Source organism: Oxyura jamaicensis, chromosome 9 (genome assembly GCF_011077185.1).
Source record: "Oxyura jamaicensis isolate SHBP4307 breed ruddy duck chromosome 9, BPBGC_Ojam_1.0, whole genome shotgun sequence".
Taxonomy (NCBI): Eukaryota; Metazoa; Chordata; class Aves; order Anseriformes; family Anatidae; genus Oxyura; species Oxyura jamaicensis.
This window is the reverse complement of record NC_048901.1, coordinates 17,329,552-17,351,941: the sequence shown is the minus strand read 5'-3', so window position 1 is coordinate 17,351,941 and position 22,390 is coordinate 17,329,552. Positions and strand designations below refer to the sequence as shown.

At 34.1% G+C, this 22,390-nt stretch overlaps 1 protein-coding gene across 10 annotated transcripts in view; it reads left to right on the top strand.

Moving 5' to 3' along the window:
- ATP11B (ATPase phospholipid transporting 11B (putative)) overlaps positions 1 to 22,390 on the top strand; it is a 59,737-nt gene that overhangs the window by 22,636 nt on the left and 14,711 nt on the right. For 8 of the 10 annotated variants that reach the window (XM_035334812.1, XM_035334807.1, XM_035334811.1 and 5 more), the window contains exons 9-29: positions 714 to 778; positions 1,351 to 1,432; positions 2,725 to 2,875; positions 5,428 to 5,625; positions 5,855 to 6,013; positions 6,311 to 6,483; positions 6,845 to 6,913; positions 7,800 to 7,873; positions 7,961 to 8,064; positions 8,203 to 8,384; positions 9,095 to 9,298; positions 9,570 to 9,723; positions 10,669 to 10,771; positions 12,412 to 12,557; positions 13,604 to 13,663; positions 14,571 to 14,698; positions 15,526 to 15,664; positions 17,624 to 17,647; positions 19,077 to 19,142; positions 19,432 to 19,535; positions 20,147 to 20,312. In XM_035334812.1, the coding sequence (XP_035190703.1) occupies positions 714 to 778; positions 1,351 to 1,432; positions 2,725 to 2,875; positions 5,428 to 5,625; positions 5,855 to 6,013; positions 6,311 to 6,483; positions 6,845 to 6,913; positions 7,800 to 7,873; positions 7,961 to 8,064; positions 8,203 to 8,384; positions 9,095 to 9,298; positions 9,570 to 9,723; positions 10,669 to 10,771; positions 12,412 to 12,557; positions 13,604 to 13,663; positions 14,571 to 14,698; positions 15,526 to 15,664; positions 17,624 to 17,647; positions 19,077 to 19,142; positions 19,432 to 19,535; positions 20,147 to 20,312 (2,551 nt within the window). The remainder of the gene's footprint in view (positions 1 to 713; positions 779 to 1,350; positions 1,433 to 2,724; positions 2,876 to 5,427; positions 5,626 to 5,854; positions 6,014 to 6,310; positions 6,484 to 6,844; positions 6,914 to 7,799; positions 7,874 to 7,960; positions 8,065 to 8,202; positions 8,385 to 9,094; positions 9,299 to 9,569; positions 9,724 to 10,668; positions 10,772 to 12,411; positions 12,558 to 13,603; positions 13,664 to 14,570; positions 14,699 to 15,525; positions 15,665 to 17,623; positions 17,648 to 19,076; positions 19,143 to 19,431; positions 19,536 to 20,146; positions 20,313 to 22,390) is intronic. The other 2 variants (XM_035334809.1, XM_035334808.1) reach the window with 1 other exon arrangement.

Below are 22,390 nucleotides of genomic sequence, written 5' to 3'. Positions count from 1 at the left end.
ATGTTTAGAACTGATGGTGGTAATTCAACTATGACTATCAGAAAAGAGAGTTACTGTTGAATAAACAAAAATACACATTTTGTATCACAATGTTATATGCTATACTTTTATTTTCAGAGCAGTTTTTACAGTTAGCTGATCTGATGAAATAAATGTATTATTGTGGTGATAGATGTGAGGAGAAAACATCTGTGAAATCTTAGACTTCTGCGTTAGGACCCAGAACTTGTGCTATATTATCTGTCCATTTAGGTTTTACCTTTCTTTCTCTGGTATGAATCTCTTTTGAACCTGGTAGACAATTTCAGTTTGACACAGAGATAGAAGAAGATAGGTAAAATAGCACTTCTGTTGCATTGAGAGCTTGACAGGAATTTGGCCTGCTGTCTCTTCAAATAACTTGCAGCTCTCTCTGAACCAGCCATTCAGTACATGTAGCTAACCACTACCTATGGGATATTGAACACAGTGGTGGGAAGGTGTTGTGGTGACCAAAGAAGCTTTGAAAGGAAACTGAGAGCTCTGTGGATATGTGTGGGTGATGTGTAGAAAAGGAGTAAGAGGATTGAAGACAGAGCAAAATGAGGGTGGTGTTGGAGTTACTGCAGTGGGGATTTACTGGGGACATTGAACCTCTTTGTATATGATGTCATAAATTCCACAGAATATGGAACAACTCATTTTTAAATTCTGATATGTCTATTTCTTTTTAGACCTCTTGGGCCTGAAAGTCTCTTACTTCGTGGAGCAAGATTAAAAAACACTAAAGAAATATTTGGTTTGTAAAAACTTAAATATTTAAAAAGTGTTCTCTTCTTCAAATGCATTAATTAACTGAAGTTTAGTTCTACTTGCACAGAAGAAATTTTGATAATCTTGCTGACGGTGACCTGAGGGGATATGATTATAGATGAAAGTAATGCTATTATGCCAAAAAATCTCTAAGGATATAAAGTTCCAGCTCGACTCTATGAAAATATTTGAAGTGGTTTGATAAAGGAGTAATGTAACTGTAATGGTTAAGTGACTAATGTTGCTGTTACACTGTTCAAGACTTTCTCCTGAGATTTACTATTCTGATTTCCATAAAATACATACTGAAGAGCAGTACAGTCATAATAACGCACAGCATTTTAATAGGTGCTAAAATTATTTCAATAGTACTGTTTTAATATAGGAGAATACTGCAAATAATTACAAAATACCATCTCATCATTGTACTGAAGTAAACACAAAAGTGATAGCACCTCTTGATTTTTAAATTACATCTCCTAAACAAAGTGAAAAAAATCTGTGAATTGTATATATGCGGAAAATAATGTATAACTCCTTTTCCTCCTTCATTCCCAGGTGTTGCAGTGTATACAGGTATGGAGACAAAGATGGCATTAAATTACAAGAGTAAATCTCAGAAACGGTCAGCAGTAGAAAAGTATGTTTATTTTCTCATATCTCTCTTGCTTATAGAAATGTTGCTTACTCTTCTCTCATAAATTCTAGAATCCTGACAATCTCATTGTTGGTTTGTAGGCAAGGGAAGAGAGGGTAATTGCGAGCTATAAATATAAAATATCTTTTGTGATATTCTACCCTTTATTGTTTCTTTCAGTAATGTATACAAAGTTGAAATACCTAAGGTTAAGAAGATTTGAAGCAAGAAAATTTAGTTTGGGAGGTTTGTTTTGTTTTTTTGAGATGCAGAGATCATTTAATTGTAAGTGAAATGCTGTCTTGAACTAAGTGCTGGAAGCACTTCTCACAGCAATTTTTCACAGCAGTTGCAGCCTCTCCTGTCTCTGCATCACTATTGTAAGACTGCATCATGTCTTTATAGAGGATGGACTGAATTCTTTATCACATACAAGTCTTTGTCCTGAATACTAGTATCTGATACGACAGGAAGTTAGCTTTGTTTCAGATATCTGCCTAGGCTATATCCTTTAAAATATGTTTTACAATGGACAAGTTGCAGGCTCAGTTTTTAAAAACTTTGCTTGTTGTAGATCTGTGGTAGATGTTACTGTAATAAAAATTTATATGTTGAGCTCAACGAATTATTTTAAAACGAAAAGGAGTTTTGATACGTTGCCTTTCTTATAGTTATTAAAATAAAAAAAAAAATCTGAGTGCCTCCTGCTATTCTTTTACAAACATGAAATTCATTATATTTCTATAGTAAGATACAAACAGATCTATAGGGTGCACCAGAAAAATTGTCATCAAAGCTAAGTGCGGGAAGGGTTGTAACATTCCAGAATACAAACTTGTTTGGAAGGTCACCCTGGTGTAGCACTTCCTGGGTTAACTAATCGGATGGACAAAGAAGTGCTCTTCTAACTGAGGAAAAAAACTGCAGCCTTGGATTTCCACAGTGCTGGTTTTGTACTGCCTTCACACCCTCACTAGATAGTCAGGGAAGAAGGAAATGGCTAGAAGAAGGATAAGTCAGCCCCCAGAATTTTGGACAGCAGGTGTGACACAAGACATCTGTGGGTGTATCCTTGCATCTTAATCTACTCTTCCTGTTGGCTATATGTAGAGTGTGTATTAGTCAGATGTAGGATTTCTTTCCACTACTGCTGCTTGTTCAGAAACTTCTGAAACACCGGATAGTTGTTTTTTTTAAAATTAAAAAATAAAAATAAAAATCAATCAATATTTTTATAGTGTGTCACTAAATGAAGCAAAATAAACTGAAATTTCATCTTTTTGGCCTTGTTCCAGGTCTATGAATTCATTTTTGATTATTTATCTAATAATCCTCCTCTTTGAAGCCATTCTGAGCACTATTCTAAAGTATGCATGGCAAGCTGAAGAAAAATGGGATGAGCCTTGGTATAATGGAAAAACAGAGCATGAAAGGAACAGCAGTAAGGTAATGTAGTTCTACCCGCTTTCATATCTGAGGAACTTTCAACTACTCAATACTGAATGAAGTATTTATTACATCTCTATTCTTGGACATAGGTGTAACTACCACATGATCCAGTTGTGTGTGTGGTATTGTGTCAATATTTTTAAAAGAGCATTCATTGTACGTAGCCTCGCCCTTGCATAGAAAAATTTTACTTCTGTTACTAGTGGACTACTTGTTTAATAAAAAATCCAAGCTTTTGAAAATTTTGTATTTTGTTAGAACATACTTCTGATGTTTAGTGTTCTGGTTGCAGTTACTGTTCTTTTGGGTGCCTTTTGTTCATTCCTTAAACGAAAACAGAAGGAAGATGGCTGTTGCTATGTATGTTCTGTTTCGGTGATTTCACAATTGAGTCATTTTGGATGTTCTATGATGCTGAAATTGTTCAGACGATTTCGTAAGGCTCTAATTTTGCTCAGGCTCCTTCTTGCCTTCTCACTTTTATATAGAAATTGAAGGGATACATTGAAGTGTTTCTTAAATCTGCAGTTCTGAGAAGCATGATTGTTTTTTTATTCATTTTTTAGTTTTGTTTTATAATCATTCTGTACTTTCCTGTACTGTGTTTAATTTCTGATTTCTGTGTGAGTCTGGTTTCTTCCAAAGCAGATCAGGAGCTGGCTTGAGCTAATTCTAAGAAGTAGAGGGTATTTATAAAGCACATAAGAGTTAGAAATCCAATTTCCACATGTGATGTGGTGTCAGATGTTTAATACTCCCTCTGTCTCCCAGGGAGTTGAGAATTGAATCTGTTCACTAGTTGCTTTTTAAGCTTAAAGGTCCAAATCCTAACTTAGAAGAGTTCTGTTCTGCTTCACAAGCAGAGTGAAACTTAGGTTTAGTACATAATTGTTTGGAAAAGAGAAAATAAGTAATTGGAGAATATTTTGGATTCTAGGACAATTAAGAGTTTACTGGCATTCCTTTGTAACAGACAGTTTTCTCAGAAGTGTGTAATGTAAACTTCATAGTTTAACTGGAAAAATATCTTTGTCTCAATGCCATGTTTTATTTAAAATGGTTAATTCAGGTTTTTGATAGCTGTATTGATAACTTTTCAGTGCATTCTAAAATAATCTTACCTAAAAATACCACTACTGGAAAGCACTAAATGAATGCACAAACTTTCAGATTGTTTAGTCACTTTTCTTTTTAGTACCTCCACCCACTTAAAGGACTTGAAAGTGTTGAAGTAGTCAGTCAAGTAATTTTTTTTGCTCTTAATTTAAGGAGCCTTTTCAGTTCAGAAGACATAATGGGATAAGTATTTATGCAATCTTTTCATCCCCTTTGCCTTCAAGAGCATACAGAGCCATCTATCTTTCTGAAATGTCATTCTCCTTTTACCATGTCTTTTTTCTCTCTCTTGCTTACTTTATTCTTCCACAATCTTATATTTTGCAGTACACTTGCTAACTTTAGTCATTATCACTTCTCAGTATATCTTGTCTTACGTGAATTACCGTTCTCAGTAGTTATCTTTTATGTTTTAGTTTTGAAGATCTCAAAAAACTCAAGAGGTTCTGTGACTTAAGAGATCCCTTAATCATTGGTACTGACTCTAAATAAGTAATTATAGCTACATTTGATAATTAGAACAGACATTATTTACCTTAGTAAACTGTTGACTACATAGTACTCACTATCTCCAAAATGTTCTCCTGCACAGTATTCTTGTTAAAGTTAAAAGGATTTGTCCCTGTTTCTCTAGTCTCTATTTTCTGTTCCATTGTTCAGGTGGTGATAGAAGTCTTTCAGAAGTACAATTTAACTAATTTGTTGTGCAAATGAGAAAGAGGGACCTTCAAGGAGACTGTAATGTTGCTTTTAACATTTAAGTTTAAAAATTATCATACTGAAGAAAGAGAAAATTTATCTTATTACGTAGCTGTTTGCTTGAAGTATATGTATTGAATGCAGGGATTTGGAGAGGCATAAAGGAAACCTGTGCCACTGAAATCCACTCTTCCCTGTCCTGTAGTCTAGATCACCCACTTCATTCAGGAATGTCAGTAAGCAGAAGTCTATGTCACTCTGCTGTTGTAAACCAATAGTGAATAATTGCATATTTGTCTATGACAGTACAGAATGCCAGTTGTTGGGTCTTGTCTTCACCATTTATGGTTTCTTAGAAAAGCCTGTGAACAGTGCCGTTTGATGGAACGTGGTAGTTGTTCGGTCCCAGCTCCTTCAAGAGAGCAGTTTGGGTTTAGAATCACCACTACAGTTAATATTAATTGGCAGCCCTCTAGATGTTCAGCAGAAAGGACAAAAACTAATGAACTTGAGAACTGAAACTGCCTAAGGCAGTCTTGCACCAGTCTGAAGGGCAACCTGCTGGGGGTAACCTCTAAATGTCTGCATTGTCAATGCATTTGTTGTATCTCATTTAAGCTCGGGAACTTGGTCTCCTCTGGCTCTGGTTATTTGTCATTTTTCATACACTTGAAACATACCTAATCAACCATGTTTCAACTGCAGTAATCTTTATTTTCTTTTTTCTCTCATAGATTCTGAGATTTATTTCAGATTTCCTTGCTTTTCTGGTACTTTACAATTTCATTATACCTATTTCACTTTATGTGACTGTTGAGATGCAGAAGTTTCTTGGATCTTTTTTTATTGGCTGGGATCTTGACCTCTATCATGAAGAAACAAACCAGAGAGCACAAGTAAATACATCAGACCTCAACGAGGAATTAGGACAGGTATATCTTCTTTTTAACTTCTATTTAATTTAACTTCCATTTTCTACTTTTCTTTTAATAATAAAATTCATTATTATAGACTTTTTATTAATAGTGCATTGATATCTGATTAATTTGAAAATAATATATCTGATTTTATGGCAGAAATTTAAATTCTTACATGATCAAACAACTGCAGCAAGTATATGCAACTGCATGTCTGTTTTTTTTTGTTTTTATTTTATAAAAGGTAGAGTATGTGTTTACAGACAAAACCGGTACATTAACTGAAAATGAGATGCAGTTTCGGGAGTGCTCCATTAATGGCATAAAGTACCAGGAGGTCAATGGTAAACTAACACCAGAGGGGTTTTCTGAAGATTCTCCAGATGGAAACAGACATAGTTTGGTAAGACTCCTCCCTGCCTCCTCTCCCAGCTCTCCCTTTATTAGGCATGCTAGGTAGAAATGATCTAGTACTAGCATTAAATGTAATAATCTTAAAATAAAATAAAAATCTGAATTTCAGAATGGTTTGAAGCTATTGTTACTGAACACCTCATATATATTAAATAGTTTGAGATGTGATTATTTGACATGGAGGAATTGATAGACTTTTAATTCTAAACATCTTTTTTTTGTGAAATATGTTCAAAACTGGGTTGATATCTAAATGTTACAAATAATCCTTTTTCCTTTCTTATAGATGAAAGAGGAAGAACTCTTCTTGAAAGCAGTTTGTCTTTGTCATACAGTACAGATCAATGCAGATCAAACAGATGGTGCTGATGGTCCCTGGCATGCCAATGGAATAGCATCCCCTTTGGAGTATTATGCTTCTTCACCAGATGAGAAAGCTTTAGTTGAAGCAGCAAGCCGGTGAGGTTTAATGCCAAAGTTATGTACTGAAAAAATTGCCTACTAGGGCAGGCAATTTTTTACTCAAAGCAAACTTAAAAATTTCTCAGAGAAGCTCTAAAGTCCAAGACATGTTACTGTTCATTTATTATGAAAACATACAAAAACAAAATTCATAAAAACCTAGGGATATTGTAATGTATGATTAATGGGAAATCCTTGAGAAATTAAAGTGAACAGAGTGTGTTACTGTTAAAGTACTGCATAAAGAGAACACAAATGTGTATCTCCTTTTTTTTTTTCCATTCATAGCCAAGAGGTTGTACACTTCTATGTACATTTCTACAGTGCCAAGTAAATGTCTATTTTCTTCTCCTTTTAGGGTTGGAGTAGTATTTACTGGAACTAGTGGGGACAGCATGGAAGTAAAAAGCCTTGGAAAACCAGAAAGGTAATATTTTTAAAGATAAAAATTAAAAAACAAAACAAAACAAAACAAAAAAAACCTTGCATTTCCACAACATACTGTTGTTTAATGCTTTTCCCTTACTTGTCTTCAAGACAGTTTGCATCTTATTCCTTACCAATTGAAATTGAGATGCAAGAATTTTGTGTTACTCTACACAGTTATTCTGTGTAGTTCTATAACAGTTTGCATCTTTGCCCGTTCCTCAAAACTGGGACTCTACTAGAGCTTAATAAATAAAGTATTAGGTTGTTTATTCAACTCTAATAATGTGCTTTCAGCTTTAGAAATTCCCAGAATCAGCTGTGCTGGAAGGTCTAACACATGCATAATCCAATTACATCTTTAAACTTCCCCAGATTAGTAGAAATATTATTGATAACTGTATATCTGCAGCATGTCATAACAGCTTTTCTCTGTATGATCTGTGTCAGTAGCCAGTACTTCCAAGTTTTATCAGGGAAAACGAACTCTTTTGACTGTGTAGTTTGAGTGTTAGAAAGAAAATGTGAAGTTACACTTGGAGTAATGATAAAAGTATAAAGAAATATGTAGGAGATGATTGTACTCTCCAGTTGCAAAGTCTAGCATTCAGGAAATAAAATTCCTATTGGTAGAACCTTTTATCTTTCTGGAATAGAATTATATATACGAAGTAATGAAAACCAGTCAATTGCAGAAATGCAGGTAACAGTGATTGTTGCTCAACTCAGAGTATTATTTGTAAAGTTTCTATATAAAATGACACTTTGGGAAAAGCTCCAGGGATAAGTGTGTATTTATAGTTGTAAGTAATAAGTAATTGTATGTAAAAAAATTATTTCTATATATGTTTTCTTTCCTATCTCTCTCCTATTAAAACAAAACAAAGGTATAAGTTGCTTCATGTTTTGGAGTTTGATCCAAATCGCAGACGAATGAGTGTCATTGTAGAGAGTCCCTCAGGTAAGTGATCAGAAGTTAACACAACCTGCAATCAAGAACTTCTTAAATAGTATGTATTCTTAATTTCTACTCTATTTTACTTTTTAGGAGAAAAGCTTTTATTCACAAAGGGAGCAGAATCTTCTATTCTTCCTCGTAGTAAGAGTGGAGAAATAGACAAAACAAGGGTACACGTGGATGAATTTGCTTTGGTAAGTGTAGATGTCCCACCCAGCTGATTGGAAGAAAATTCTTCTGGTACAGATTCTGTGACTGGAGCAAATTGCAAGTGAAGTCTTGTTAGACCAGAATCTAGTCTACTCTGAATGTAGTCTTTTATTTTCTCACAGAAAGGACTAAGAACTCTGTGTGTAGCCTATAGAAGATTCACACCGGAAGAATACCAGGAAATTGGCAAACGCCTTCATGAAGCCAGGACTGCTTTACAACAACGGGAAGAAAGATTAGCAGATGTATTCAACTTCATAGAAAGGGATCTGGAATTACTTGGAGCTACGGGAGTAGAAGACAAGTATGCAATGGAGTTTCTGCTAACTACATTCAAAAACATAGCAAACTTAGTATTTATAACTGCATTATGATGTGTGCTGCAAAAAACTGTCCTGCTAATGCCAGAAGTTCTGTGCTACTTTTGTTTAGTGTGTTTACCACTCTTTGGACTGAGGAACACTGAAAACATGCTGTACAAACTGATTTTGTCATTATAAGAATTAAAAAATGAATTTAATTAGGAGACATTTAATGTGTTTGAAATAAAGTTAGAATAATTAGAGTAAATGTTAAGCATAGTACCTAATTCCTTGGGAAAACTTTGATGTGTAGTTACTTTACAAAGTATACGCTTGCAAGCAGAATGTCTTGTAATTCAGAGGGTGTATTGTATGTTGGAATGTACAGATGGAGAACTTAGTTTTTCATGCATTACATTAGATAGTAATTATTACAGACTGTTCTAAACCTTCTCAACTGCAGTAACAGTGCTTAATTTAAATTAAGATATGCTTATTACAAATTTTTTAACACTTAGAAATACTGAAATTCAGGTTTTGTTTTATGAAGGCCTTCATTAAATTGCTTGTAAGAGAATGTCATCTACTAGACTATAGTTTTCCGATGATACATATTTTCAAAATGTGGTCTTAAATCATCATGACATTGATGTTACAGTGTGAGTTCTTTTTTTATAAAGTGTTTGGTTATTTAAGATTTCCTTGTTTCTAGACTGCAGGAGAAAGTCCAAGAAACTATAGAAGCACTCAGATTGGCTGGTATCAAAGTGTGGGTTCTCACTGGAGATAAGCACGAAACAGCTGTTAGTGTCAGTTTATCATGTGGACACTTTCATAGAACCATGAACATCCTTGAACTTGTGCAGCACAAATCAGACAGTACATGCGCAGAGCAACTGAGGCAGCTAGCCAAGAGGTAAAATACCTGAGATGTCATTATCTCTGTGATGGTCTTAACTTCGTTTTCTTTGATTTTCAAATTTTATGGCAATCACTTTCTGCCTAACACATGAAGATGCTTTTTTTTTCTTACCACTATTTTTTCCCTCTTATAATAGACTTAAAGAAGCAGTCTGTCTAAAAAGTTAACTTCTGTTTATTGTATGGGCAATTGCATAGTTTGTAACAAAATTTAACCAGTTGAAACCAATTGAATTAACCAATTCAACGTTTTTGTCTCTGAATAGAATAAAGGAAGACCATGTTATCCAGCATGGACTAGTTGTGGATGGGACCAGCCTCTCTCTTGCACTCAGGGAACATGAAAAACTGTTCATGGAAGTTTGTAAAAACTGTTCTGCAGTGTTGTGCTGTCGCATGGCACCCCTTCAGAAAGCAAAGGTAAGGTTATAGTCAACTTTGTCTTGTAAATACCTTTATAATGCTGTCTTAGAGGCAAGGATTTCTGGAGATGGTTTGTTTCTGGTTGCTTTTTGTGTGACTTTTGAATCCTTCTTCAATTCTGTTGGAGTAGTTAGCTCAAGAGTTTTGACATGTAGTTGTGAAAATTTGCAAATGGATGGAGAAGAGAGTCAAACTGTCATGGTGGAGTGGAGTAAGAAAGCTACTGCTTTACAAAACACTAAAGAGGCTGATTAAAAATTGGCTTTCTGCATAACCTGTACAGTTTTGGATTGCCTGTTCCACTGCAAACTAAAGGCTAAATGAAAGATTCATGAGGCTGTACGGAAAAAATACACTGCTCTATAGATTAAAAATAAAAATAAAAAAACGAACCAAGTTTGAGGAGGAAGTAGAAGGGAAGGGAAGCTGAGGCCTAGTCTTCAGGAAAAGTTTGCCTTCATGCTCTCTTCTTCTAAGACCATTTTTATTTCACACATAATTAATTTTACTCAAATACAGATCAGACAAAATTTAAACTCAGAATTTGTGATTTTTCTTTCATTCCAGAAAGCAAAGCTCTAAATAGATACAATATTCCTTCTTTCCTTTTGAAATATTCTCTCTTCATATTGTTTCTCTTCTTTCTTTTGTGACTAATATTCAGTTGTACCTCAATTGTAGTATTTTAAAATATGTTATACTTTTAAGCTTAGCTGAATGTTTTAGAGGATTTTTCCATGTATTTCAAGTAATACCAAACCTCTGAAAGGCTACCATTGCCCAATTTGTTTTTTCATCTTCCAGAAAAATAAAGAAAAAGGCAGCTTTTTACCTTATAGCGCTAGGAAACCCTTGTATGAGATGCTAGATGTGCAAAAAAGAGCAGGCTGTTTTACTGTAGAAAGACTGTCTGATTCTAAAAGATTCTACTTTTTTTTTCAGGTAGTGCGACTATTAAAAACATCTCCAGAAAAACCTATAACATTAGCAATTGGTGATGGTGCTAATGATGTGAGCATGATACAAGAAGCACACGTTGGCATAGGTAAATTACTTCTGTCAGAAGAGATAAAGGCAAATAAGATGAAAATTTTAGTAGACAATTTGATGAAGTGTGTTTATAAACAGATAAAATTCTAATGCTTCTACCCCTGGGAATAATCAGGCATTAATCTGAGTCATCTGTTGTAGCAGAGATTTGGTGAAATTTGAAATGCAAGGCTGTTTGTTTCTCAGTCTTAGATTTTTTGTGTAGTCTACTGATAATCAGAAGTCATGCTTAAACGTTGTCTTAAGAACAGCAGAGATTCTCTTAGCCAGAATCTTAGAAGTACTCTGCTTCAGATATTGGAAGTGGATATATCTTATTCAGGTCATTGTCAGTTCCTAAGTTCTGTGTAAACTTTACATTCATGCCTTTCTTTGCTCAATGCTTCCAATGTTTGCACCGTGTCTGTATCATTGTAGAATTGCTATTTGTGTCTGGGTTGTCTTTGTGATAAAGGCTTTTATTACATGTCTTGAGAGGCTGTTACTGATTCTCAGTTAACTTCTCTGTTTGTTTGCTTTCTGTTATCTAGTCTGAACCTTTTTTAAACTTTTCTGCTGAGTTGTATAACTCCATACAAAATTTTATTTTCAGTAACTGAATTAATACCTGTCACAAAAAAAAATGTTTTGGTGTTTCCTTTAACAAATACCATCCAACAAAGTTATTAATGCTGAAGGTTCTTAAATAAGAGCTTGGTACAACAGACTGTTCAGTCTGTTGCAGTTTTGATTAAAAATGTGTAAGTAATATTTAGTTGTGGCAGTGATTTTTAAGACCGTGGGCATAGCCTGTCTGAGGAGGTTACAGACCAATAGCAGATGATACTTTATTATATGGATAATTTGTTAACTAAGTGAAGCTTATTTTAATAAAATTATCAAAGTTTCTATTCTAATTCATAGCATGTTAGATATTACTTCTACGTTGGTCAGAGCTAACAAGTCTTTGCTGTGGAGGGTGACAGGGAACCTTTAGAATACTTTTTTCAAAAATTATCAGTGCATTTGAGTGTCTGATTTCCAGGAATCCAGAGACATTCATTTTACATCCTGTAAAAGAGCATTTTGTGTTCTCTGTATACACTTAGCCTAATCTTAATAATAGATTTTAAATTAATTTGATCTGTGATTCGGCTGTGAGAAGTGAAATGCGCTGTCAATTGTATTAAGTAAATTGCTTAGGTAAGAACAGCACGTCTTTCACTCTGCTGTTAAATATCCATTGTGTTATTTCCGGAAAGTACTGTAAGAAAAACTTCTCTAAAATAAAGCATATTATGTAAATAAACAATTAATAATAGATTGATAAAAGTTTGCTTCTTTTTATTGAAAAGTTTGAGAAGTTTCTTGGTTTTTTTGTATGTTATTATTTCTGTCTTATTTTTTTCTTAAGTATATTTGATGGATATTTTTTTTAATTGGATCGTCATTAAACAAGCATTTCCCCTACGTTATTACAAGAATAATGTCTTAGTTTGATACTTTTTCTATCTATAATTATGTTGAAGTGTAGAAAAACAGAACTATGGCTTTAGATTTAGGTTAAATATATGCAAATGTATGTTGTTTTTTAAATAACAGTTAATTTTGATCATGTTTAACCTGTCCTTTTTTTTTCTCCTCCAAATATTACAGGAATCATGGGCAAGGAAGGAAGACAAGCTGTCAGAAATAGTGACTATGCAATAGCACGGTTTAAATTCCTCTCCAAGTTGCTTTTTGTTCACGGACACTTTTACTATATTAGAATAGCAACCCTTGTACAGTACTTTTTTTATAAGGTAAGTGTTAACAGTGTGAAGTTCATAGAAAAACATGTATCTGTTTCCCAGCAAGACATTTGTTTTAGGTTTAACGTTTTGGGAACAGATGAAATTACCGCATTCAAACGTATTTTCTGTTGTTGATGTTTCTACAACCAAATGCAGGTTATTAACTGTGAAATTCCTTAGTATTTCCACTAGCAGTAGGTTTTAAATTTCATGTTAAAGTGCAACCTTTATATTTACTGATTTTTAATATGAACTAAATCCATTATTTTTCAAAGGAAAAAAGAAAGCAGGAAATAGATGAGGGAGGGAAGGGCCTGCAGAGAAAGCATGTGGGGAGAGAACATGGTCTGCCTGCATGCTCACCTTCAGAAAACTTAACAGTCCCAGCCTTGACTTAAAAAATCCTGAGGTGAAACAGTCCAAGGAAAGTTTGCACCAGCAACTAAGTTATCTCTGGATGCCTCTTAGGGTTTTATAGACTTGGAGCAGCAGGGAGCATAAGCAAAATGTTGGAGGGAAAAGTTGGTGTTTGGAAGCCTGGGAGCTCAGTCCTGAGCTGGAGTGCTCAAAACTCAAGACTAATAGCTTTGTGTGTGTGTGTGTTGATCATCAGGCATAAGTAAAAAAAAAAAAAAAAAAAAAAAAAAAAAAAAAAAAACCACCTTGCTATCAGACTACCTATTATAGCTATTAGGAAAAAAATTTTTGCCATGAGGGTAGTCAAACATTGAAACAGGCTCCCTAGTGATGTGGTGAACACCGCAGGCCTGTCAGTTTTCTAGAGGCATTTGGGTAATGCCCTTAATAACAAGCTTTAACTTCTGGTTAGTCCTGAAGATGACAGGCAGTTGGACTTGATGATCCTTGTAGGTCCCTTCCAAATGAACTATTCTATGCTACTTTAAATTTATCTGGGATTCTATTGTTGGCCACCAAGCCGCATTTTGTCTTCTAACCATGTATTTTTACTAGCTTGCAAGAGTTAGCAATTTCTTTTTGGGACTGTAAGGCATATACTGAAGGATTAATTATTTCACTCACTTCTTGTTTTTCAGAATGTGTGCTTTATTACACCACAATTTTTATATCAGTTCTTCTGTTTGTTTTCACAACAAGTAAGTATAGGATGCCTTACAGCTTGTTCAATGTGTATGAGAATCTCAGGTAAATAACTAAAAAAATGGGAGAACTATGAAATACTCTTTCCTCATCGAAAGCAAGTGTATTTAGTGATTTATTTATTTTTTCAACGTAGTACTGCTGATGAATTAATCTCTTATTGTTAGGCAATTAATACAAAAAAGAAAGTTGCACATGTACGATTTTTTTACTGAGCTCTCTGTAATACCTTTTTGTTCAGTTTGGATGCGAAGATGCTGTCAACATGGTGTATTATTCATTAAATGGCTGTTGTTTCTTTTCCTCCAGAGAAATTATAAATCATTTGTGAAGTTCAGGATATTTTGGCCTGTATCTTTCAAGTTTGCCTGACTAACTGCTGGGCTTCTGTTTCCCATACTCAAAATAAAATAAATTGTATATGTCATTATATATAATCATATTTTTGATGAGTATAGATTATTTATTTACCTGTTTTCTGTAGGAGTAGAAAAGAGTTCTTTGGTTTCAATGTAAACTTATATTTGGTGCTGTTGACTCAAAAAATCATATATATACTGTAATGCAACTTTCTTGTAGCAGTTTTATGTACTTTGAGTGTATTTCAAGAGGTTTGTAAGTTTTAAAGTTCTTCTGTATGGTTTTCTTCTGATATTAGCAAATTAATTGTTTCATGGAAAAGGTAGACTACACAGGAGCACCACAGATGTAAAATTCAATAAATATCTAGATTCATTTTTGCTGTTTGACAGCTCAATGTTACTAGATCATTATGTAAATATAGCTTTTTTTCTACTTAGTAAAATTATGTGATTAAATGATTTGTTTCTGCTGTTGATTTTAATAAATCTGAACAACTCTTTTCTTCACATTTTTCAAAATAATTTTTATTTCCATTTTCAGACACTCTATGACAGTGTATACCTGACCTTGTACAATATTTGTTTCACTTCCTTGCCTGTCCTCATCTACAGTCTTTTTGAACAGCATGTGCATCCGCATGTATTACAGAGTAAACCTGTGCTCTATCGGTACGTATATCCTACATACGTCACAACAGCAGCATACCTTTTAGAACAGTGACATCTGTAGAGGTCTGAACTTGCTACTACGCGTTCCTTTTATCTGTAATTTATGCAATTTTCAATAATTAGCCTCAAGAGAGGAAGTACTTCAGCTACAGTTTTCATCCCCAAACTTAATCAAAATTAGTATTTTAAAGAGAAGTATTATTTTTTTAATCATGTTAAAACTGGGAGCATTGAATATTTGGGCAACCTATGTGATTGGCAGCCTTCTCCTGCATTGCATGGAGAAGGTGAAAAACACTCAAACATGAAAAATGAAAAACTAAGATACAGTAGTTAAGGAATCACCGCAAAAATGCTTTTCTAAGAGAGGAATTGTTCTCCTGTGGAATTAGATATCCTCCCAGTGGTAGAATGTTGCACTGCATACCACTTATTGGAGAAAAAAGTATGTATTTTTGTGAAAAAGAGATGTCTCTTAGATGTGCCTCGTTTCATGAAGGTCTTGTAGACAGGATGATGGGCAAGTATCAGATCTGGCTATTTCTTCTCTTGCAATTCCACATGTAAGGAGAAGAATTCTAGTTTGTGCTAGTTTGAATTTGACCCATAAGACAAAATTTACGTTCATGATCCCTGCATAAGCAGAGTCATCTCCAAGTTCTTTTTTCTCATAATTTACGTATTATTTTTCATATGTTGGCATTCATTAAGCATATCTTGGTGCAGTTGAAAGTTAACATTTATTCAAAGCAATAGCAGTCATGTAATGTGAATAGCTGATGGATTATAAAAATACAATCTGAAATCCAAAATCTTTATTTCTGCAGAGACATCAGTAAAAATGCTCATCTAGGGTATAAACCATTTCTTTACTGGACGATCTTGGGCTTCTTTCATGCATTTATTTTCTTTTATGGCTCATATCTTCTAATGGGAGAAGACACTTCACTGCTGGGAAATGGCCAGGTAAAATGTCATGAGAATTGTTCCCTGATTGTATTTTTGGGTGATATTTTGTAATGTTTTTTTAAAATTCAAAATTGTCTTCTCAGAAAAAAATCTAAGATGTTTTTGATTTTATCAGCTGTATAAATACCAAAGACGCTTTACCATTCATCATGCGTGCTCTCAAGAGTTACAGTTTCCCCACTTTATGAAATATAAGACTTGTCAGAAAATGTATGTCCATGGAGAACAGTTCTTTAAGTTAGTCATCTTATTTTTTTTCTGTTAATGTCATAATTATTCAGTAAAGCAGAACTTAGGTTTATTCATTCAAGACTAATTTTGAGTAGGACTTACTTGCAGCATCAATGTTTTCTCTTGAGGATCTGTTATAAAATTTGGCAACTTTCAGACTTAAGCCTGTATTAAATCTTCTTCTGAAAATGAATTGTTTAATTAGAGTTTTTAACAAATAAGTGCTATAAGCTGCTTTTAAATTATACTTTTTAGTTGAATAATTATTTTAAAGACAATAACGAACTTAATGAAATCATCAAACACTAATTTGAGCTCTTGTATTCTAATAATGTCAAAGTTGAGAGGAAAAGTCATATTAAAAAAAAAAGAAAAAAAAAAAAAACACTTTAGATGAAACCATTATAATCATTAAGGTTGGAAAGCCTTTACAAGTCTGGTTTTTCGTTAGACCAGTTTAGAACAACCCGATTCTTGGTTAGTCATAAAACTACTAGGGATAGTGATCCAAAAGACATTAGCGTCACTCCTTATACTGTTCTTACTACTGACATGAGGTGTGTGCTGATTTTCATGTAACCCTTGGTAGAGTTGCAAGTTATGGCATTTGGTCTAAAAATAGCATTAAGTTGTATTCACACTGGTCTGCTGATGATAGCTTGTGCCCATTCCCTTAGGAGGCTTAGCACAGAAAAGGGCTTCCATGTAACGGTGAACAGGCGATGTTCAAAAATTGGACTGAGTGACAAAAATCAGAGAGCATGTGAACTGGTTGTTAGCATCCTTGCAGAGAAAGGAGCAATAAAAGGGGGAATGAAGCAGCTGTCTGGAGTACCTATTTTCATCATGAGATGCTATAGAAGAACCTTAATGTGGTTGTGCTTCAGACTAAAATGTCTTTCATAACTGAGGTGTGGATGTCCTCTGCTGTCATTTGTTACAAGCTGTGTGATTTTGAAATACTTGTGAGTTGGTAAAGGACCTTCAGTATTTTTCTAATCAAGTACTTTTGTGCTATGAATCAGTGCATTTCTGAGCATCTGTCTTAGTTGTCAAGGCACCTTACTTCAAAACTCCTTAGTGAACATCTACAAAGCAGAAAGATGCTTTTTAACATTGTCTATAATAATAATTGTTCGGTTTAGGGAACAGATCATATTCTGTAAAACTAAACTAAGTGTTAGTGCAGTCTTTATGGAGAAGGTTCTCTTATTGTTTCTTGTAAGAACTAATCTCTCTACTGACTGAGAATCCTTGAAGTACAGCTTTCACATGCGCTTTTTACGTTTTCTGTGATGTGACCCCAAAAAAAGTCTTAGTATATATTTGGAGATACTCTACTTTCTGTGGGCTTGCTAAAAGATGTTTATTTGAAATGGTAGAATTGGGTGTTGCATAAAATAAGTATGTACCTGAAAAAGCCAAAAGTTAAGGGCAAGAGAAACTTGTGTACTGCTGAAGTGCTTTCTTGTAATAGTCCTCAAGAAGCGATCACTTGACACAAACGTGTGATACAATACAGTGATATATCCTATCCTAAGGCAATGAGCCAGCAATTAGCCTTATTTTTTCATTCTGAGTTCCAAGTTTGGAGCAAAGCAAAATAGAACAGTACATAATTTTTTAATGATGGTGGTTTGTTAGGCTTACATCAACACATTGTGCAACAACCTGATCTTTTAGTTCTTTTTTCTCCCCCCTTTTCCATGCTGTGCATGTCGTCAGCTATTGAAACCTAACAGGCAAATGGTAAGAGCGTAGAAGAGGAGGAGATACAAAATATTTTATCTGTTACTTCACAGGATTAAAGGATGCAGCATCCACAGTGTAAATGTGTTCAAAAATAAAATGGTGGCAAGAATCTGTTCATGTTTTTCATTCTAACTCTGTGACCATTTTAGAACAGTGTTAACAAAGACACTTTCTTTCACAGGTCACTCTGAAGCAGTAGTCTAATTTTATTTCAAGATTATTATTGCAGCAATTAATAGAAAGCATGCTGTTAAATGCTTCATATTTACTTCTTACACCAAAAATAGGCTTCACAAGATGCATTTCCATAAAGATTTGTAAAATTGTCTGCAAATCCAGACTTACAGCTGCTTTAACTTTTCACCCATGTATAAAGGTGAGAAAAGCAGTTGTGAGATCTCTGATAAGGTTGTTGGGATTTCTTTTTATTTTTATTTTTTGTCAGAGCTCTGTAACAAGGACTACAACTGTGCAAAACCCTTTTCATGCCCCTGTGCTGTACTAACCAGTCTAATCTAGGATGACTTTGCCTGTCTGCATGTAGTCCCTTTGTCCTTGCTTGCTTAGTTTGTTACAGGTAAATAATGAGATGAGGGTTTGTTCATTTTTAGTACGGTAGTGATTGAAAAATAAATAAAGGAAAAAGCAGTCTTTGGTTTCAGTATTGAGACTGCTTGCAAAAGCAGAGTAGTTAGTTGGACATGTATAGAATGGCGTGTGTCTGAGTAGCATGTGGGTAGAGAGATTACAAACTCACATCCCTGCTTGGTGTCAGAGCTGAGATTTTGTTGTTGTAGAACTTGTTCAGAGTTTTTTGATAGTCTAACTTACGTGAGCAAGAGAATACGAAAGTGACTGATACAGTGTTTTAGAACTGAAGCTTAATTTTGTGTTCATTAGCCTTGAAACAAAGTGTCTTCTTATCATTTTCCTTGAAAAATATAATGGCACCATTATTTTTGAATTATAAAATTGTGCTTGGGAAAAAGTGTGAACTTAAGGTGATGCTGCATGTTGAAAACTGTCTGAACATGTTAAAACTGTGTTTTGCACTTAAAGTGAATACCTTCTACCTGACGTTTTTGTTCTGATGCTTACATTTTATTGATCAATTTGGTATTTTCATTTTCCTATCATTTCATGTAATTATTTTGAACTTTCCTCATCATTCACGTAGCCTTTACGGTGACTTGTTTTGAACCAGGAAGGAAGATGACTTGTAGATTGTTAATTTTGCTCCTATCATAAGCTATATTTTTTCTAGTAGTTTGTGTTGTATCCTTCTTGCTTTTTCATGATGCAAGCTTTGTCCACAGATTTGTTTCATTAGTATAGCAGACTTCAGAAAATTCTAACTTACATGAATGCTTTGGCTGATCTTTTTTATTATTATTATTAATTTATTTTTGCCTTGCCATTTTCTTAGATGTTTGGAAACTGGACATTTGGTACTTTGGTCTTCACCGTTATGGTTATAACTGTGACGATGAAGGTATGTTACCATAATCTCTGTGTTTAGGTATATAGGCAACTATGTAATTGAACAATAATCTAAAATAGTTTTGAAATTTATATGGAAGTAACTGATTCTTAAGAATTCCAGATAAGCGATTATTATTTTTGGTTTCAAAGGTGCTCAAGATGTTTTTGTGTGTTACAGTATTTAGTTGTAACACAAGTGCAGTTCGTAAGCATGGTCGAAGGACTTCAGAGCAGTATTTGCCATTTTCTGTGAAGTGTGAGGGGAAAATGGAAATTAATTGAAGTTATCTTTGTTTCAGATGGCACTAGAAACTCACTTCTGGACATGGATAAACCATTTTGTTACTTGGGGATCCATTGTATTTTATTTCATATTCTCCTTATTTTATGGGGGAATTATCTGGTGAGTTATTTTTTCTTCCTTTCTATAGCACATGTGATAAATGAAGTCATGAAAGAACACAGGTATTATATTTTACCATGTTGCTCTGAATTTTGTGACAGGTGTGGAAAAATATATTTCTAAGCTTACTGAGGCCATTTACCTTTGGCAATTCTTTCAGACATGGGAGCCATGTTGCTAAACTGTGATGTGCTCAAGGATAGGGATTATTTGTCTCTGACAGCATGTGATTATAAAGGCATTTCTATTTTTGAAAAGTACACAGGGTTACCAAAAGGTTCTGTGTAGAAGGCAAATGCAACAGAAATGAGGATGCTGGTAAATCAGTAAAGTGATGCATTTTTGCTTGTGTATGGGGGACTTGGAGCAATAGGACATTGAGTGATTTTCTACAACGTAGTTTAAAACAGATCATTTTCCTCTGAAGTTCTGCATCCTCCTTCCTTGGTGTTTCTTAGTAGGCCAGGTCCAAGAGATTGCTAATGTTCTTGAGCAGCAAACAGTTGTACCTCTGTAGAGACTTGGTGCTTGACATATATAACGATACACTTGAGTACTTTACTTTTGTTTCTAGAAGTTCCTTTTAATAATTGCTTCTTTTAACTTCTCAGGCCATTTTTACATACCCAGGATATGTACTTTGTATTTGTTCAACTGTTGTCAAGTGGTTCTGCTTGGTTTGCCATAATCCTCATAGTAGTTGCTTGTTTGTTTCTTGATGTTGTGAAGAAAGTTCTGTACCGACATCTACAACCAACGAGTACTGAAAAAGCTCAGGTAATGTTATGCTTTTATATCCAGCTTGATCGATATGTGAAAGAATGCATTTGTTAAAATCTGTCTTGCAAACTAATTACTTTCCTGTGTTATTTTGTTGTCCTCTTATACTGCTGTCATGTTTAATGTATAAATGAGTGTTCTCATTTCAAAAGATAAATTTTAATTGAGAATTACCAAAATGAGAACGCCATTTTACAAGGAAATGACATCTGTGCTTAAGTAATTGATATATTAACAATAGTAGACTTATTTATAGAGGGGTCATTCAGTCTTTTGCATCTCAGATTGCAACTGTATAAGAGGATCATATACACCTGCTTTAAAATGGTAACTAAACTTATGTTTGTCTAGGTATTAGAAGCTTTCTTCAACTGTAATTAATACTGAATAGTGCTTAAAATGTTGATGAAAACAATTTAAAATATTACTTTAGTAGGACTTGTTTTAATGAGTATTTCTTAAATCTTGTTTATATTATGCATATGGCATGTATATGGTAGCTAATTATGTAATTAAAGATAATTACCTATGTGGTTTTTTCATATATTCATAGATGAGGCCTAGAGACATTGTGATGATAGAATCTTCCTCTTGCCTGAAACAGGCCACAAAATCTCCTTGAAATCATTCTTGTTGAAATTAAGCTCTCTTTTAGTTAAACGTCTCATCTGTATTTGAGTGTTTTTACTTCTTAGTGGCAGTGCAGAGAAGTCATCTTGACCCACAGTTCTCATAGTTACCCTCTCTGGTTTTATTTTTCAGCACTTTAACTTTGTATACCCTTTCTGATAAACTGTTAGTTCTTCTGTTAATGACTTTTTTGTTTTATTCAGAGTTAGGTTTCTGATCAAGTTAATTTGCTCTCTGACAGAGATTAAACTTGAATCTTTTGGAGGAGAAAAAAATATACCAACTACTTGTTTTCCATCACTTCTGTACCACTCCTCAATGTCTTAAATTTTGTATATCACCACAGGACACAATATTCCAGCACTGCTTACATCAGTGCCAAGTATGGATATTATGAGTTCCTCAGCTGTATTCAGTTTACTAAATAATATAGGTCAATAACCTGTTATCTTCTGCATCTTTCTTATCTGCAAGAGCTTGTTCTCTTCCAGGTCATTGCCAAGAGGTCAGATAGCAGTAAAAAAAAAAACAGCAAATAGAAAAACATACAGATAGCCCATATACAATTCTCTTCTGAAAACTGTTGGCAGTTTTTAGTCTGTTTAATGTGTGCCATATTGATTTTTTGTGGTGTCCTAGTTGCTTAATCCAAATTTTATTGAGCCATGTACACAGAACTCGTGACCACATTACATCAATATTGTTACCTTTAGTATTTAATCTTTAAATTACTTTGATGTATGTGCCTGTTCATTTACTTGAATTATATTACCCTTCTAATTTGTGTTTAAAAACGTCCATGTGAGACGTTCTCCTGCTGACAAACCTGTAGCAAGCCATTTGCCCCTACAGAATTTCATAAGCTATTCTTGTAGTGAAGAAGTAGATGTAAGTGAATATATGAAAAAGTGACCAACTTATTTTCCACGCTCACTTTCAGGAAGTAACAGAATGCTTCTTTCATTATTATACCTCATTAGATGTATTTAAAATTTGTGGTGAATATTTTTCTTTCAGTTTCAAAGCAGAGGAAGTGACTCAAGCTTTCCGATAGAATGAGTTTGGAGAACACTTGTGTCCTAAAGCACCCTCTGTGCAACTGAATTATTTTTAATTATTCATTTTTAATTGTATGACTAACGTAGTGTATTTGAATGTAGAGGGAAGAAAAGTTTAGTTTACAGTTCCTAAGTTTTTATTAGAGCCAAACAAATTGTTACATGAACTAATATTTGTAGTTACTGATGTTTAAATTCATAGCTATTTAAATTACTTCTTCCCTCCATTATTTAGATTGTAAAATATTCCCCTGAAAGCTGTGAGTGAAACTAACATGGCTTTCTTGACTGAAAATGCTTGTTCCAATTATTTTAATCTTTCAGAAACTAAGAGCACACCATTTGTGTGAATTACGCACCTTACGCTCTGAATTGACACAATCTATA